The sequence below is a fragment of the Gopherus evgoodei genome, chromosome 7 (assembly GCF_007399415.2).
Source record: "Gopherus evgoodei ecotype Sinaloan lineage chromosome 7, rGopEvg1_v1.p, whole genome shotgun sequence".
NCBI lineage: Eukaryota > Metazoa > Chordata > Testudines > Testudinidae > Gopherus > Gopherus evgoodei.
Window position 1 is genome coordinate 7,204,727 of NC_044328.1, and position 16,686 is coordinate 7,221,412.

The 16,686-nt window shown below is 46.1% G+C and overlaps 1 protein-coding gene across 1 annotated transcript in view; it reads left to right on the forward strand.

Moving 5' to 3' along the window:
- The window catches only part of SORCS3 (sortilin related VPS10 domain containing receptor 3), a 495,944-nt gene that overhangs the window by 454,171 nt on the left and 25,087 nt on the right, over nucleotides 1-16,686 (forward strand). The window contains exons 19-20 of the mRNA XM_030570154.1: nucleotides 7,103-7,289; nucleotides 13,118-13,251. Coding sequence (XP_030426014.1) covers nucleotides 7,103-7,289; nucleotides 13,118-13,251 — 321 coding nt within the window. The remainder of the gene's footprint in view (nucleotides 1-7,102; nucleotides 7,290-13,117; nucleotides 13,252-16,686) is intronic.

Sequence of the window (16,686 nt, forward strand, 5' to 3'; positions counted from 1 at the left end):
GTGTTGGCACAATGTTTCAGGTATTGAAGGATCTGGTGAATAAACAGATAGGTAGATATTGAAAAGGGATCAGATTATAACATTTTAGGCACAGGGCACTGGAGCTATCTACTGTTACTAGAGGTGTTCAAAATGTGTCCACTGAAACATTTTACTAATAAAAAATGGATTTTCAATTAAATGTAAATTTTCATGACAAAAATTATGTTATGGAGAATTTTTCATGGGAGTTTTTTTTTAGGTAAAATCAAAAAGGTTTCAGTTTTAAAACAAAAAAAAGTCAGCTTTGTGCTTTTTTGACAGAAACCCGAAAACCGTAGGGAAAAAAAAATCAGAGAAAACAAATAAATTTTCATTTTCCTCAGCTCTGATTATTACAAAACTTGAGGAAATATAGTAAAATTCCTGCTTCCCTCTAGTTTTCATGCCAGAAGTATGTTTGACAGGGCTTTAAAAAATACTAATGCATGTGTGTGCGAGCGCACGCATGTGTGTGTGATTGTGCATGTGTTAGTTATGTGCTTGGCTTCATGTGTTATAACAGTGTGCCAGCTCCTGAGATGAGGTTAGTGTGTAGCTCCATTCAAGTTGATGGACAACACAAGACGATGATCTGATCCAATGGCTCTGTGCTCTGTTACCAGTGACTTTTATTTTGTCTATTTCTGGGTGTCCTGAACATGCTAGTTTGAATGGCTGGACCTAAGCTCATCCATTAGGAGCTGAAGGTTGTGCCACATGTTCTTCCGAAAGGTAATTTTCCCTAGATTTATGGTGGATCTTGGATTTCACCCTATTGCGTAGCAGGGTGTTAAAAGATCTCCATGCTGATAATCCTACAATAAGCACATGGTGGTGGGTTTTATATATCGAAGGTATTTATAGCTTTGTTATATTTTTATTAATTTAGTTCTGGATTGTGACTTAGATTGTGTAGTTACGCAATAAGGAAGAAGGAATAAGAATACACTCCCACATGAGCTCCCTGGACCTAGGGTCCGGGCACACACAAGTAAGCATAGGTCTGAGTCTCTTTATTGGTTTCCTGAAGTAGGTGGGAATGGAGTAAGTGAGCTCCTGGGTCCCCCTGCCACTCTGCACCAGGTGGGAGCTATGCCACTGAAATCAGCTCCCTACCATTGCAGCCTTCGCTCTGGTACTGCAAGGTGAGGACAGAGCTGCTCAGCGGCAGGCTTTGATTGCTAGCAAACTGAAAAGACAAGAACGAGCCTGAGCAAATCTTGGGACTCTGCATATTTATTCCTAGATGGTAAAAATATGTAAATATATAAAGGTATGGGTGGAAATCCTGGCTCAACTGAAATCAATGGGAGTTTGGTATTGATTTCAGTGAGGCCAAGATTTCACGCATTCTCTGCACGCTTGTGGGCTTCTGACAAATTGCCAGTGCAGCCATCGATTTGGAAAACTTTCCCAGCTGAACTCCAGTGGGGAAGAGCTGCCAAGGTATCTTATAGGTAACACCGATTCCCGCTGCCCGTCAGCTGCTCCTTGCATTCCATTGACCGGATTGCAAGTTTTACGGCAGGCCATTACCACATTCCCATTGAGCTGTGTACAGGACCAAAGCTATAAGAAGTGCCTCTTGATTATATCTGGAGAGCAATGATTTTTATCCATTTGAAATGCCTCCACTTCATTTCTGCTTTAATTTATATTCATAAACCCATTGTACGTGGGGCAAGCAGCCATCTTTCGATATTCCAAATACCAGTCCGCAGCGAAGGAAACAGGGAAAGGTGGATTAGTGCTATCGCTGGCTGTGTATTAAAGAGCGAGCCCAGTAATTGGGTGGAAGGATCATCTGCTACTGTTTAGCTATTAGAAATCTGTTCCCTAATCTCCATATCAAAACCTTCCCTTTGTAGGAAGGGGAGGGGGGGAAAAACCAACAAACAAAATAAAAACCCAGCCACCAATCAATGAGGAAAACAAAAAGAAAATGACATGGACAAGCATGGAACTCCAGAGATGGGTGATGAAGTTTCTGCCCAGAGGTCACCAGGACTGAATCCAGACCAGCTCTGTTTTTTACCATACGTTCAGTGGCATCCCTGTGACATGAGTTTGTGGGCTCACTGCAGGCTCACACAGAGAAGTCCTGTAGCATTTAACAGGCCGTAGTGAATTCATAGATTCCCAGGTCAAAAGGGGACACTGCAATCATCTAGGTCAGAGGTGGGCAAACTATGGCCAGTAGGCCACATCCGACCTGCGAGACCATCCTGTCTGGCCCTTGAGCTCCTGCCTGGGGAGGCTAGTCTCCTGCTTTCCCCCCTCCCCCTCAGCCTCAGCGTGCCATGCCAGAGCTCTGGGCGGCAGGGCTGCGAGCTCCTGCTGGGCAGTGCAGCTGCGAGAGCCACCGGCCTGCCCCAGTGCTCTAGACTGTGTGGCGGCATGGCTGGCTCCCACCGGGCAGTGTGGCTGCCAGTCCTGGTGCTCTGAGTTGCATGATAAGGGAGCAGGGAGAGGGAGGGTGGATAAGGGACAGGGAATCCTGGGAGGTGGTCAGGGGACAGGATGCGGGGTGGTTGGATAGGCGTGGGAGTCCTGGGGGGCCTTTCAGAGGGCCAGGGGTGTGGACGGGGGTCAGGGATGTCCGAGGACAGGGGGTTGGGGGGGGTTGGATAGAGGCTGGGATCCTGGGGGGGTAGTTAGGGGCAGGGCGTCCCAGGAGGGGATGGTCAGAGGACAAAGACTGGGGGAGTTGGATGGGTTGGGAGTTCTGAGGGGGGCAGTCAGGGGGCGGGAAGTGGGAGGGGGCAGATAGGGAGCAGGGGCCAGGCTGTCTACGGAGGCACAACCTTCCCTACTCAGCCTTCCATACTGTTTTGGAACCCCGATGTGGCCCTCAGGACAAAAAGTTTGCCCACCCCTGATCTAGTCTGACCTGCTGTATAACACAGGCCAGAGAACTTCCCCAGAATAATTCCTAGAGCTGATCGTTTAGAAAAAAAATCGAACCTTGATTCAAAACTTTCCTTTAGTAACCTTTCTATCCAATTTTTGAACTGTCCTGGAAAGTACAACAGAGCATTCTGTAGGGTGACCAGATGTCCCAATTTTATAGGGACAGTACCAATTTGAGGGTCTTTTTCTTATATAGGCTTCTATTACCCCCCACCCCCATCCCGATTTTTCACATTTGCTGTCTGGTCACCCTAGCATTCTGACTTTGCTAAAGAACTCTATAGGATGGTTTAAAAGCGTCCTATTCACCCTCTATTAAATCCTCTGGGTTTTATAGCACTCAGTTACATTTCTACAGAAGCCTGTTGGCTTCCTCCCTGTCAAATTCAATAGGACTTTTCCATGTTCCAAGAGAACAAAGGTGAAATGGGAGCCCCATTGAAGTCAATAGCAAAACTCCCTTTGATTTCAATGAAGCCAGGATTTCACCCAAGTGTCATCCTCGCAGAAGCTTCATGCATGCACAGCATCCTGGCTCTTTGTCCCAGCAGAGAGGCCGTGGAAGGAATGGACCTGGCTGTTAAGTGATACAATCCCTACAGCTCAAGGCAGAGCTACATTGGCAAGGAAGAAGCTAACACGGTCACTCTCTGTGCTGTGGAAGAGATTCTACTCCCCAGCTCTGTCAGTCCAGCTCTGACCGTCACTACGTAACAGGAAGTTGTAACAGTAGGGAAAGATTTGTCCCGGAGCCTGGGTAGACATGCTGCTGTGTGTGTCATTGGCTTTGTCCACCTTTTGTTGTGTTTCCTAAGCCACTTTCCAGTTGATTGGCTGCTCCCTCTGCAGAGCTCTGTAGTGGATCGGGGGGAAAGAGCGGGTGTTGGTGATCAGACCTTTTTTGGTGGATGAGGACAAGGGAACTGGCTATGTCTTCCTGACTCTCTGTTCCAGACTCAATGCAGGTTAGCACATCCTGAGTGCCACTCTAGCTTGTGTCAGGTAGTTATGGTCTCCAAAGGACCACCTATCACCTCCAGCCAATGCTCCTCTCTGCCCCCAATGCACCCTGAGGACTGCAGGGAGGGAGCCAGCCGTCTCAACTTTAAGCCTGTTGGAGATGCTGTCACACTGAGGGACATCTCAAGCAGGGAATTATGGAAGGCTTCTGTTCCCTTCGTGCCACATGTCCTGCGCAGAGAGAGAGCAGATCAGAGCGGAGAATCTACCCCTGAATCTGGTTGTTATTGTGGGAAGCTATCCCTGTGTAACCCTTCTCCCCCTCTGAGTTGGCAGCAACAAGGGCCGGGTTCAGTATCCAGGGGTTCCGCTTCAATAACACAATGCATAACCGGCTCGAGCCACCACCCAGTGACCTGGGACACTTACATACCACATCCCCCTGGGCGCCTCTAGGAGGCAATACTTCCCCTCCCGCAAGCACGGAGTCTGAGTGTAGCAAAATCCTTTTAATAAAGGAAGGAAACAATGCGGCATCCCATTGGAGAAACACCACAAACAGGATTATAACACAAACCATAAGCAAAAACCCACCTCCAAGTACTTTTGGCAATGTGCTTTCCTCCTTAGGGTCTTAAGCCCAATCACCCCAAAGTCCAACAACCCGAAAGTCTCTGGTCAGTGCCACCCCAGAATTCAAAAGTTTATCTGCAGAGTTTTACCCCCCCAGCCTGGGTGGAAATAGGTGGGGAGTCCACACAAGGTTTTAAGGGGCACCTTACATGGGCCAGAGCCAACTGCTCCGCCTCTCCATGGAGTTCTGCTGCAGCCTTCACCATGACCAGCTCCGCTACGCCAGCTGTGCCACTTCTCCAGCCATCTCTGCAAACCGCTTCACTCCGCTCACTGTTCCATAGGCTACTCCAACATGCTGCAAACAGCTCCTCTCTGCCAGCCGCTTAACGATAGGTCTTCAGGCTCCCCCACTAGCTAACACAGCACTCAATGATCTCAGCTCAGCTCTTTTAGTGATTTCAGCTCTTAGTAGGGGAGTCCTGGTGCTGGTGCACCATTGGCCCAACATGAGCTCAGCTCAGCAGTCTCTAGATGGACTCCTAATGGAATCAAAATTAGCTCTACTCTTTTACAGTGGAGAGAGGAGGATGTGCAATTGGTGTTCCAGGCCCTCAAAAGGGGCCCATTACCATCAGGTACACACACCAATCCCCAACCTCTCTCAATTCACTGGGTTTTGGAACCCATGTCCCTTGTCTAGCTAGTGTCATAAAGCAGTCTCATAGTTCCTCATTCACATAATCAGGTGGCAACACTTTATTTATCCTGCCCCAATAACAAAGAAATTGGGGATCCCAGAGCTGTCAAAATAACCATCCCAGGCTGCCTTGGGCTATACTGGGTGTGCACATGCAAATATCTGAGATTTCACACTTTCTGAAATTCTTTCCACACTTCCCATAATTCACCACCAGATGTCAGGGTAGAGCTCATCCTGACTCTGCTTACACCTGTTTTGCACAACAAATGCAAAATGGTGCTTTTAATCACCTGGCCTCTTTGGGGTTTAATGCAGCCCTGCAAGTATGGTAGTTTATTCCAGTGAAGTCCGAGGGAGGGAGGTGGGTTGGAGAAGTATTAACTGGGTCTGAGCTGCATGGTAGTTTCCCTCCACTAATTAGACCAGCATATAGTGGAACTACATCATTAGCCTTGATCCTGACCCTGCACATTGTAGCACGTGGAAGTTTTGCTGTTGACTTGCGTGGGAGCAGGCTGTTTACAGCAGCTCACGAAAGCATGTTAAACTCAGGAGCAGTGGTTGGTCTTGAGCTGGAATCTCTCTCCTCTCTCTGAATAGATATAGAGCTAGAATCTGTTTGATTTCTGGAGTGGAGCATCCCAGGGATGTATTCAAACATTCACTCTCTTTTACTGACTTTCCCAATCCAAACTGGATGTGATTGGAATCCTTATCACCTTAAAGAAAGGATTTCGGGCCGTGAGTGCATATCTGCACAGAGAGCTACACAGATTTAATGTAAAGGGTGTTTTTAAACTGACTTAGTTAAATCGGTGAAGAATGCCATGTAGACGCTTTTATTTTGGTTTAAAGCAGGCTTATTTTGATTTAACCGATTGGAAACAAATTTTAAAATAAACCACTTTGGGTCTGTCTTCACTGCAGTTAACTCAGGTGCTTCCCTACTTGTTAGCCCAAACCTCCCTACCATCCACACAGCAAACCCTTTGACCTGGGTGCTCCAATTTCAGGCTAGCTCACTCAGCTGAGGGCAGAGTTTAGAACCCGGGTTTAACTGAGGCTGGAACCTGTTCACTTCACAGCAAGGATGTCACTCAAGTGCTGACAGTCCTCCAATGCCCTCTCCACAATTCCCCCTGAAGGGCAGACAGGTCCTCCCACAATTGACACAGTTGACTGGGAAAGAATCCTAGAGTATCTCAGCACAAAGAACCGTGGAATATGTCTCCCCAGACACACCCGGGTGAGTGTAGAAACAATGAGGATGCAGTAGCATGGGAAGGGCTTTGCTGTGACCGCCTTCATGCCAGGGTTAGCTAACCTGGGTTCTGAGACCCAGATGCTGGGTGAAAACATACCCTCTGAGACCAAACGAACAGGGGTTCACAACTGTTTAAGTGAACTGCTTTAAAAACTGATTTAAATGAAACCATTGCAGCAGACAAGGCCTAAGATTTATTGTCTACTGCTGTTCATTCATTTGTACTCCCTCCTCTTCTTGTATTCAGTGCACTCCAGCAGCACCTGGAAGGTGCTCCTAGCTAATCCTTCAGCAGAGACGTAACCTGCCATCTACGCAGCTCCTCTCATCTCAACTGCCCCCAAAATAGACACATCTCGGGTGCCCCATAAGCAGCACTGTAGTGGCATTCTGCACCCTTGAACCACTGGTTCAGGAGTGGGAGGATAACACCTGCTCACACCTCTTAATGTCCAGGTTGTTCTGGGCATTGCTGATATATAATAGATATAATATAGGAGCTGGAGCTGGCTCTGGCTGTGCTTGGGGGCATTGCAGCATTTGGCAGCGATCGTTTTGCCATGTGCTGGGGTTGTCTTCACACTAACAATGTGAAGCTGAGCAGCGGGATGGAGTGTAACATCAATCACCCTTATCAGCCGACTTCGTAACCACAGTGCTCTCTGTTGCAGGGTGATCTCCAAAGGACAAACATCCAGCTGGATTTTGGAGATGGTATTGCCATGTCCTATGCTAATTTCAGCCCCATAGAAGAGGGCATCAGGCACGTTTATAAGAGTGCTGGGATCTTTCAGGTGACGGCCTATGCGGAAAACAGCCTGGGCTCCGACACTGCTGTCCTCTTCCTACATGTGGTCTGTAAGTAGATGTCGGCGCTAAACTCTAGGGGTGAAATTCTGGCCTCATTGAGGCCAATGGAAAAATTCCTATTTACTTCAGTGAAGTCAGTCACACTAGGAAATTTCTCATCCCAACCTGTATACATGGCTCACAGCTCATGCAGTCCCGGCCCTTTAAGTAGCATCCTGACCTGCAGGGTGAATTTCACTGCGTTCTTGTAAAAGAAGATTCTCCTTTGACACATGCAATGAGGGATTTTAAAGGGCCAGCTCCGTATGCAGGGGATAGATGAACATACTTCAGACAGCATGAATCAATCCCTCAAAACATAACTCAAACCTTTCCTTAGGGCCTTTCCTTAGGGTTTGAAAAACTGCAGGTCGTTTTAGCTACTGTTTGTGGTCGTTACATTTCATTCTCACGTGCTGCTGCACTTTGTGGTTCTGGACAGTTCTGAAAAAGATAAAACACCACAAGATTGGTTTATTTCATCAGTATCTCCAACTTAGCAGAAAATGCTACACAGGTCACAAGTGAACCTGGTCTCACCAGTCTTCCCATCAGTTTCTAGACCAAAGAGATGTGGACAAGCTTCTGGAGGAGCAATATAAATGCCCAGAAATACACACTGCCTTGGCTTGGCTTATTGCTGTTATGAAACAGATCCATAAGAATATACTGCAAGAAAAAAAAATGTTACCACCTCTCATGATTTTATTGCAAATCTCATGATTAGAGCTGGTTGGAAATTTTCCATCAGAATGATTTTTTGACAGAAAATTTGGTTTCCATGAACTCAAAATGTTCTGTAGACAACATTTTTCAATTTTCCAGCAGGCAAATCAAAATGAAATACCTTGTCATGCATTCCTTCAACATGAGTTGAATCCTTTCAGTTTGTTAAACTGCACCAAAACATTTGGTTTCAAGGCAATTCAACATTTAACTGCATCAACATAAGATGTTGTGGTGCCTTTGGGAGTTGTAATTTGGGTCCTTTGTGCCTCCATTCTCTCCTGTGGACTTCCTGGCTGATCTGCATCTCCCATGATGCACCTCAGTCTTACTTCATTGAGCCATGTGGTGCATCATGGGCTACGTAGTCCACCCAGGGTGCCTGGCGCTGAGGGAAGAATGAGGCAAAATCAATTGAATGCTGATAGTCTTCCAATGCCCTTCCCCACAGTTCCTCCCAAAGGGCACACTGGTTCTCCCACAATTGACACAGTTGACTGGGAAGAAATCCTGGAGCCTCTAGCGCAAAGAACCATGGGATATGTCCCCCGCAGACACACATGGGCAGGTGTAGAAACAGTGAGGACCCAGTAACATGGGTAGGGCTTTTTGAGGGGCTTGCTCACACCTGAGCTATGCTAACTTGGCTGCTCACACCCAGGGCGGATCACTGGGGTTAGCTGTTCAGTGAAAATATACCTTCTGAGACCAAACTAACAGGAGTTCGCAACAGTTTAACTGAACTGCTTTGAAAACTGATTTAACAGATGCAGAGACAGATACAGTTTAAAGTTGAACTGACTCAAAACAAAACATTTCAACATTTCTGAATCAAACTTGTTTGCAATTTTTCATATTAGAAAAAGTTTTATTTTAGTATGTCTCAATATGGAACAAAAATGAATATAGAAATATTGGACTTTTCAGTGGGACAGATATCCTGATTTCTATGATTCCCTGCTCTTGATATCGCTCTTTTCTGAAATTCCCAATTCCTAAGGTCATGTGATCATATTAAAATCTCAGCTTTCGTTTTGAAACAAAGTAAGTTTCTAGACCTCATGGCTTCAAGAAAAGCTTGAAAATGAGAGCCAAGCATATTCTAATGGCTCAGAAATCAGAAGAAAAATAAAACAAGTTCCAAATATATTATTCTTTTTTGTTATCCTGATTTTTGGGTCTGTGACTCATGATTTTTTAATGTTTGGGGCGGGCAATGTTGATTAAATATCACAAAGCCATTAGGCCTGGAACATTTTCTGGAGCGTTAATAATATGTGAATACTTATATAGTGCTTTTCATTTTTAATGTATTTGACAAACATTAGCTATTTTATCCTCACAAATGCGAGTGAAGGAGGTAACTGTCATTAACCCCATTTTATACATTGGAAAGCTGAGATCTAGAGTAATTAAGTGACTTTCTTAATGCTACAGAAGAGAGTGAATAACCCAGGATAGGAATGCAGGAGATCGGAGCATTCTGGCCTGTGCTTGGGCCATTAGACCACCTAGTCTGAGAGCTCCTGTTGCAGTCACTGCTATACCCTTTAATCCAAGTTCCTGATGGAAGTTCATGAAGCTCAACTATCTTCACCCTCAGCCTGCAAATACACCTTCTCTCCCTCCTGCGTTTCATTTGCTGCACTCCCTGAGGGGTACGCTTGTCTGAAAAGTTTCCAAATGGCAAGAGCCAGTGGAGAGAATCGGTTTTAAACTCCAAGCTAGGTGTGTGAAAGAGTAAAAATGTCCCTTGAATCTTGTATCATGCTTGTAATTCCTTCAAAATCAATCACAACTGCATTTAACATCCAGTTATTGGAGCATTAACTGCTCTTGGCTTCACCTTGGTCCATTAGCTAACAAAAGTAGTTGTTAGCCTGTAATAGCAACCCATTGCTCAGGGATTATTCAATTTTATTGTTGGATTTGCTGTTCAATATTGAGATTCTAGAGCCGGGGGACTCTTTGAGCCTCTTTGTCTTCATCTCCCTTGTCTTCTTAGACCCCATCACTGTCCCTTTGGACCTGTAGCTTGATCTAAAGATTGTGTATTATATTGATTACTTAAAAATTCCCAGTTATTACTTTGAGGTTTGACAGGTGCTTGTCTCAAGATCAGGCCCCATATTTTTTAAATTACTGTTCAGTTGGGAACCCCGATGTGCACAGTTGCAACCCTCACACTTTAGGAAACCGTCTGTACTTACAATAGTTTATTAATACCTTTAGCAAAGTCACAGACACTCTCGCCCAGCAAGGTAGGTAGAGACAATACGGAATGTACATCGAACATCCATATACTCACGTCATCCCATGCAGAACAACCTGAAGTGTTAGGCATTATCTTCTCCATCACCATCACCTTCTTCCTCATCACCAGTGGGCACCATTCTGGCACCTCCCAAGGTTACATCTCTCTCTCCTTCTGCCCACAGACTGGGATAGAACTTTTTTATAACATGTTCCGCTGATGCCACTATGTCTAATGCATATTCAGTAGCGATTTCTCCCCTCTTCCTTGTTTGTATTTCCTCACCCTACTAATGTTGGGGTACCCTTCTCCTATAGGTCAGTATATTAATGATCTCAACTTATTATCATATACGTCAGGGGGTCTCAGGGCTCCAGCTGCCTGTGGGGGAGCGCAGGCAGAAGGGGTGGAGTTGGCGGCTATCCTCCCCAAAGGGAGGCTCCACCCGCTGCCTATGCGCCTACTACTCACCTCCTCACCCCCTCACCCACCTCCTGTGTCCCTCCACATTCCCCCACCTGCCACTCACCTCCTGCCTCCTCATCCCCTTATGTGCTGCTCGCCTCACTGCTCACCTCCTCACTCCACCCCCGCTGAGGGTATATTGAGGCCAGGACCCTGTGTCTTCTGAGCATCTGAGAGACTAAGACAACTTCTTCGCTCCTAGAAAGATAGTGCACGTCTGGTGTCTGGCTACCTTGTTTTCCCTGTCAAAAGGAGACAACTGCAGCACCCAAGGCCTCAACCAAGCCTGGGGTCCCATTGTATTAGGGCTGTTCATACACATAGTAGGAGTCAGTCCCTGCCCTGCAAAGAGTTTACAAGTCAAGTAGATGAAGGGTTAACTTTCCCGTCGTAGAGGGGAGAAAGTGAGGCAGAGAGATTTAGTGATTTTTCCAGGGTCACACGGAGAGTTTGTGGCAGAACTGGTAATCAGACCTAGCTCTACTTAGCCCCAGGCCAAGTATTATCCACAAGCCTGCCTTTCCTCTCTAACAGTAGAGGTCCATCTGACTACCAGGTCTTAACAGCACCGATAAGACATAAGCAGCAACATGCTAGCATGCCTGGTGCATCTCAACTACCAATTTAAATTCAGTCCCCCACAAAAAAATAAAGCAAGAGGCGGGGGAAAAGTAGATGGAGAAAAAACTGAAGTTCCAACTGAAAACGTTAGCGTTTTCTCCATCTGTTTTTTTTTTCCTCTTGTTATTTTCATTTCTGTGGCGAGGAACTGAATTCTCAATTGTCATGCACTGGGAGTGAGTGCTAGAGTTATTTCTGGCCATTTGCTGCTGCAACAAGATTTCCTGCTGCATCGTCATCTTTTTGACCATTCCAGAAGCAAGGGAGATTATCTGTTTAATCTCTTGGTTCGCTCTTCTTCTCAGAACTCTTCCTATAGACAAATAAAGATGGCCCATCATTACCAAAAGTAGAGAAGAAAATACTACCAATGACAGCTGACCCAAAAAAGTTCCCAGGTGTAGCTCTAGATCAAAAAGGAGCAAGAAGTTTAGATGCTAGCCTAGACTTATTCAAACTTCTTTGTTCTGGAAATCTCATGAGACCAAACGCTCTCAGAAGACTCTTATTAGTACCTGGCTTTGATCAGGTCATGAATACCTCAAACATAAATGTTCTTAGATTGTTTTGGTATTTCTGCTTCATGACACAGTTAATACCAAGTTCGGAGGCTTGTCAAATATTATGAATATTAATCACTCACTAGTTACATTTTCAAATTAGCATCTTTGTGCTTTCTGCCCCTTTGCACTTGGGAAAAGTTCCCCATAGATCTCTGCAAAGCTACCTCATTCTCTTCCTTCAAATCCCTCCTTAAAAATGTCCTTTGCTGTGATGCCCACAAAAAACTCTGGCCACTGCCTATCGCGATGACCAGTACTGTATCATAGTTTTCTTGTCCTCCTCTGCGTGTTGGCCTGTAGCCACCTGTTACCTCTTGTTTTGTATTAGATTGTAAACTCTTTGGGGCAGGACCATCTTTCTGTTCTGTTTGTACAGCACCTAGCACAATGTGGTGGTGGACCACACCTGTGGATATTGGTCACTACTGGAATATTATTAATAATATTGAAAATGTTTGGGGGTTTGGGTTCAAATCACAAAGCAAGAGGACTGTTTTCAGTTTAAAGAGCAGCTGGAGGGTCTTTTCTGATGTGTCTTGGTGCTCAGATAGAATGATGATGAACAACCATATAAAACCCTAGCTAGACTGATTTTGTCCAACCCTGCTATGTAGGTTGGTTTAATCAAGGGTGGAAATTTGTCCATCCAACATGGCTTGGAGGTTTGGTAATGGGTTATGGGCCTTTCACCTATAGGACCCAGCTTAGCTGGTGAGATTGAAATCCATAGCTATCTGAGAGCTGTTTGGTGATCTGTGCAATGAGTTGGTGGGTTTCAGTTTGGTTCCTAGCAGACAGATGTCTGCGTTATAAAAAGCATCATTCTAGCTGGCTCCAACAGGCCAAGGTTTGAATGGGCAGAGAATCTAAATCATCCTGTAAAACCCTAACAGCTTGTGCATCCCAGCTCCAAATCTGAGACACAGTGGTTGGGCCATGTAGGGGAAGCTTGCACACCTGCCTCCTATGATGCAACCCTATAAAAGCTCAACGAAGAATTGGAGTCTCCAGGGCTGTTAATCTGGTATCATCGTCTATCATTAAGTAAACTTCTAAGGGTTTGAGTCTCTCCTCCATTGCATCAAATTTATGCTGGTGGAACTCGGTTGACTTCAAAAAGGGGAGAGAGTTTTGCTTTGCGTCATTGTAGAACGTTGTGTAAGGAGGACTTACTGAGATGCCTGTAATAATGAGATCACCTCCCGCAGGTCCAGTGGAGCATGTCCATCTGAACGTACCCTTCGTTGCCATTAGGAATAAGGAAGTCAACCTTACCGCAGTGGTGTGGCCAAGTCAGTCGGGCACCCTTACCTACTTCTGGTGGTTTGGTAACAGCACCAAGGTACGGTCCCTTTTTATCATATTGTACTTAACTCAGTGGCGTGGCAGGGCAGAATATTGTTTGAACAGCAATGAAAACACGCTGCTCTTGCTGAGTTCCCTGGATCTAAAAAGGTTTGTTTGTTGTCTGAACTTTGCCCATTGTGATTTATTTTCCCTCTTGTGGTGGTGGTGTTGCAGGAGTCATTACATTTTTGCCGCTGCTTATTATTGTGCTTGGCAGACCATTGTTATTACCTGAGTTTGCTTGCAACTTAAGAAAATTATATACCACTATATACTGGATAATGCTGGGTTTCAACACAGCATTTAACAGCTGTGGGTGTTCAAGTAACCATTGGTGTTTACATTATATACCAGTATACAGCGTATAATGCTCGATTCCAACACAGTACTTTAAAGCTGCTGATGTTCAAATAACTATCGCTGTCTAGAAATTCAAGCAAGGCTCCCAATGAATTGCTCCTGCCTGACCATGCCTATTGTTCAGGGCCATGAGCACACATTAAAGATAAAAGTGAAAGCTCTCTTAAGCAAAGGGATTGGCAAAACTCAGTTGCCTACTACAAAGGATCTCTTTATGAAAAGTTGAAATGAATTCCACTGGAGGTTTTGGAGATGTTTCTAAAGGAATAAATCAGGAGACTGCCTGCTGGAGATGCTCTTTAATGCAGGTTCCATTGTTTGAGAGACCTGTGGGCTACAGTTTCAGACACTGCCCTCCATTTATGCAGATGTAAATTGCAAAGGGAAGTAATGTGGTTGCAGTTTTGTGAGGGTGTTTTTGGTCACTTCAATGTCTACATCCCTAATTCATAGCTGGGTGGGGGAGAGATAGCTCAGTGGTTTGCACATTGGCCTGCTAAACCCAGAGTTGTGAGTTCAATCCTTGAGGGAGCCACTTATGGACCTGGGACAAAAATCTGTCTGGGGATTGGTCCTGCCTTGAGCAGGGGGTTGGACTAGGTGACCTCCTGAGGTCCCTTCCAACTGTGATAGTCTATGAACTAAGCCTGTGTTTTCACAGCAAAAAAGATGTGGTTTTTACTTTGAGATAGCTGTACTCCCCAACTGGGGTCAGTCTTGACTAACTACATCAAGACAAGCACTCAAGTTAGCTATCTTGATGTAAAAATACATCATTTTTGCTGGGAAGACATAGCCTTAGACATCAAAGCAGTATAAATTGCAGGTGGAAAATTGTGCCTGCGGTCATTTGTGCCCACAAAACTGGAGGTCATGTTAAGAATGGGGTATGAACGTTTGAGCCTTTAAAAATAAGATGGGATGGGAAAGTGGAGTTAAGTGGCTGCAAATCTCTTCTCAGCTCTAACAGTTCTGCAATTTGTTTGCAGAGTCTCAGATCTGTAAGTGACTGGTTTCCAGTGGAATCCTGGGCCATTCAGTGTAACCTCAAACCCATGGACAGTATAAGCCGATATAGATGCCATGGTGAGGGATGCTTTAGACGTGCAAGGAGTAAAAATAGTTAATGCTAGTAATACAACAAGGTGATTAGTCATCTTTCTAGTCTCATCAGATTCTGTTAACGAAAGTGGAGTTGGCTTTCTGGAGAAGGTGTCATTTTGTGTCACTTTCATCTATGTCAACCCAGGGATCCAGAATTCCCCGTAGACTTTAATCCATTGCCATGGACCTCTTGTTGCCTAGTCCTCACCCTGGAAGCAGGATATGTTACAAATACACTCGTGCCCCAGAGTTGTGTCCTATGGCTTCTCAGCACTCGGTTTACGGATGGCAAAGGGAATACAGAGGTGCGGCATGGGCACCCACTCTCTCTCCCAAACTCTCTCGTGTGATAGTAAATTAGCAGGTCACTCAGAGTGCAGAGGGGTGACTCGGATAATTGCAGCCTTCACACAGCCCCTGTGTGTTTGTTTAGGTCTTGCGCGATGACAGCTACAGAGGTAATAATAGGGTGCTACGGGGGGGAATGCAAACAACTGATCATAGTTGCACAGTGGATTTTTGTGTTGAAGGATGATGTATTTTCTGACTCTTCCTATGGAAATGGTGAATGTTTTACAAGGATGGCTCATTTTTTTCTCTGTGTCCTTTTACCAGGGTGGCTCAGCCATTAGATAGGGGCTGGAGCTAGCCAATTCAGATGACAGAATGAGGCACACCTGGCAGAGATCAGGGTGATGGCCCTACAAACAGCCCCAGGAGGATGTGATGGAGAGGGAAAGCTCAGGAGATTTTAGAGAGACTGCAGAGGATATGCAAGACTCCTCCAGGGCTGGAGTCAGCAGGAAGTCACCAGGCCCATGGAGAAGGATAGACTCCCCGCAGGAGGTTCTGGGGGGTAGCTGCCCCTATTACCATCCATTTCTTCCTGGGATCACAGCTTGGGGCCCCTCTCTTCAGAAGGGGGAATCTGCCCCCTCTGTAGCAGTATCCCCACCTCTTTAGCAATCTTTGCAGGGGAAGGGGCTCTCAGGCAAGGGGTGCAGAGGGAGAGGAGCATGGAGTTTAGCTCCTCTGCAGCACCAACCCCATCTAGCTCCATGGATATTCAGCTTGAGCAGCCTTCTCTGGATCCTACCAAGAGGGAAGCAGCACAAGCCATTTTGCATTGCTGAGCCCATATGGCTCCCCGATATGAAAATTGCTGCATGGTGCAGCCCTTTGGCTTTGCTGCAGCACCACAGCCATGGTGGCTCCAAGCTCCTGCTGCACTCTCTGGGTAAAACACCTCCTGCCTGCAGCCTCTGTCTCATGCTAAGGTAACACCGACACACCCCAGTCATCAGCAGGCAGGCTTGAAGCTGGGATCTCATGAACTGAGTGCAGGAGCATCTACTGTGTGAGCTAACAACCAGCTGGCTGTTAAGTTGACTCATTTTCGCTCTCTCTCAAGTGTCTTGGTGCCACTAGATGGGGCAGAACACCACACCCAGGAGGTGTGTGGGTTTCACTAAGTCACGTCACGGGGCATGTGGGATCCTGCTCCAATCCTTGTTTAATGTGCATGGTCGTGGGTCAGGGATCCGCCGCTAATTCAAGGCAAAAAGGCTGCTTTTCTTAGGAACAAATCGGCTCAGACTACGGCTGCGGGCTGCACCTGGGATACACGCTGGCTGTCTTAGAGAGGGGGGTCATTTGTACCAGCTGCTTCCTGTGGGGGCTTAGGGTGAAAGCTGAGGAAGGACAGGCAGTGCTACCTGGGGATTCTGCTGGGATGTCACCAGAGTTGCAGAGACACCCCTGTGCTCGCAAAGGCAGCTGAAAACTCGCACATTTCTTCCCTACTCAAGCCACTCGCCATTTCAAGCCTCCTTCCACTGGAGAAGAGGGGAAAGTGTAGCCATTTCTGCCTCCACAGCCACCCTCCACTAGATCTAAGAGTGAATCTAGGCCACTAGGTATCACAGCACCTAACGCCTCCTATGCAGCTTTGCAATCTCATCATTGC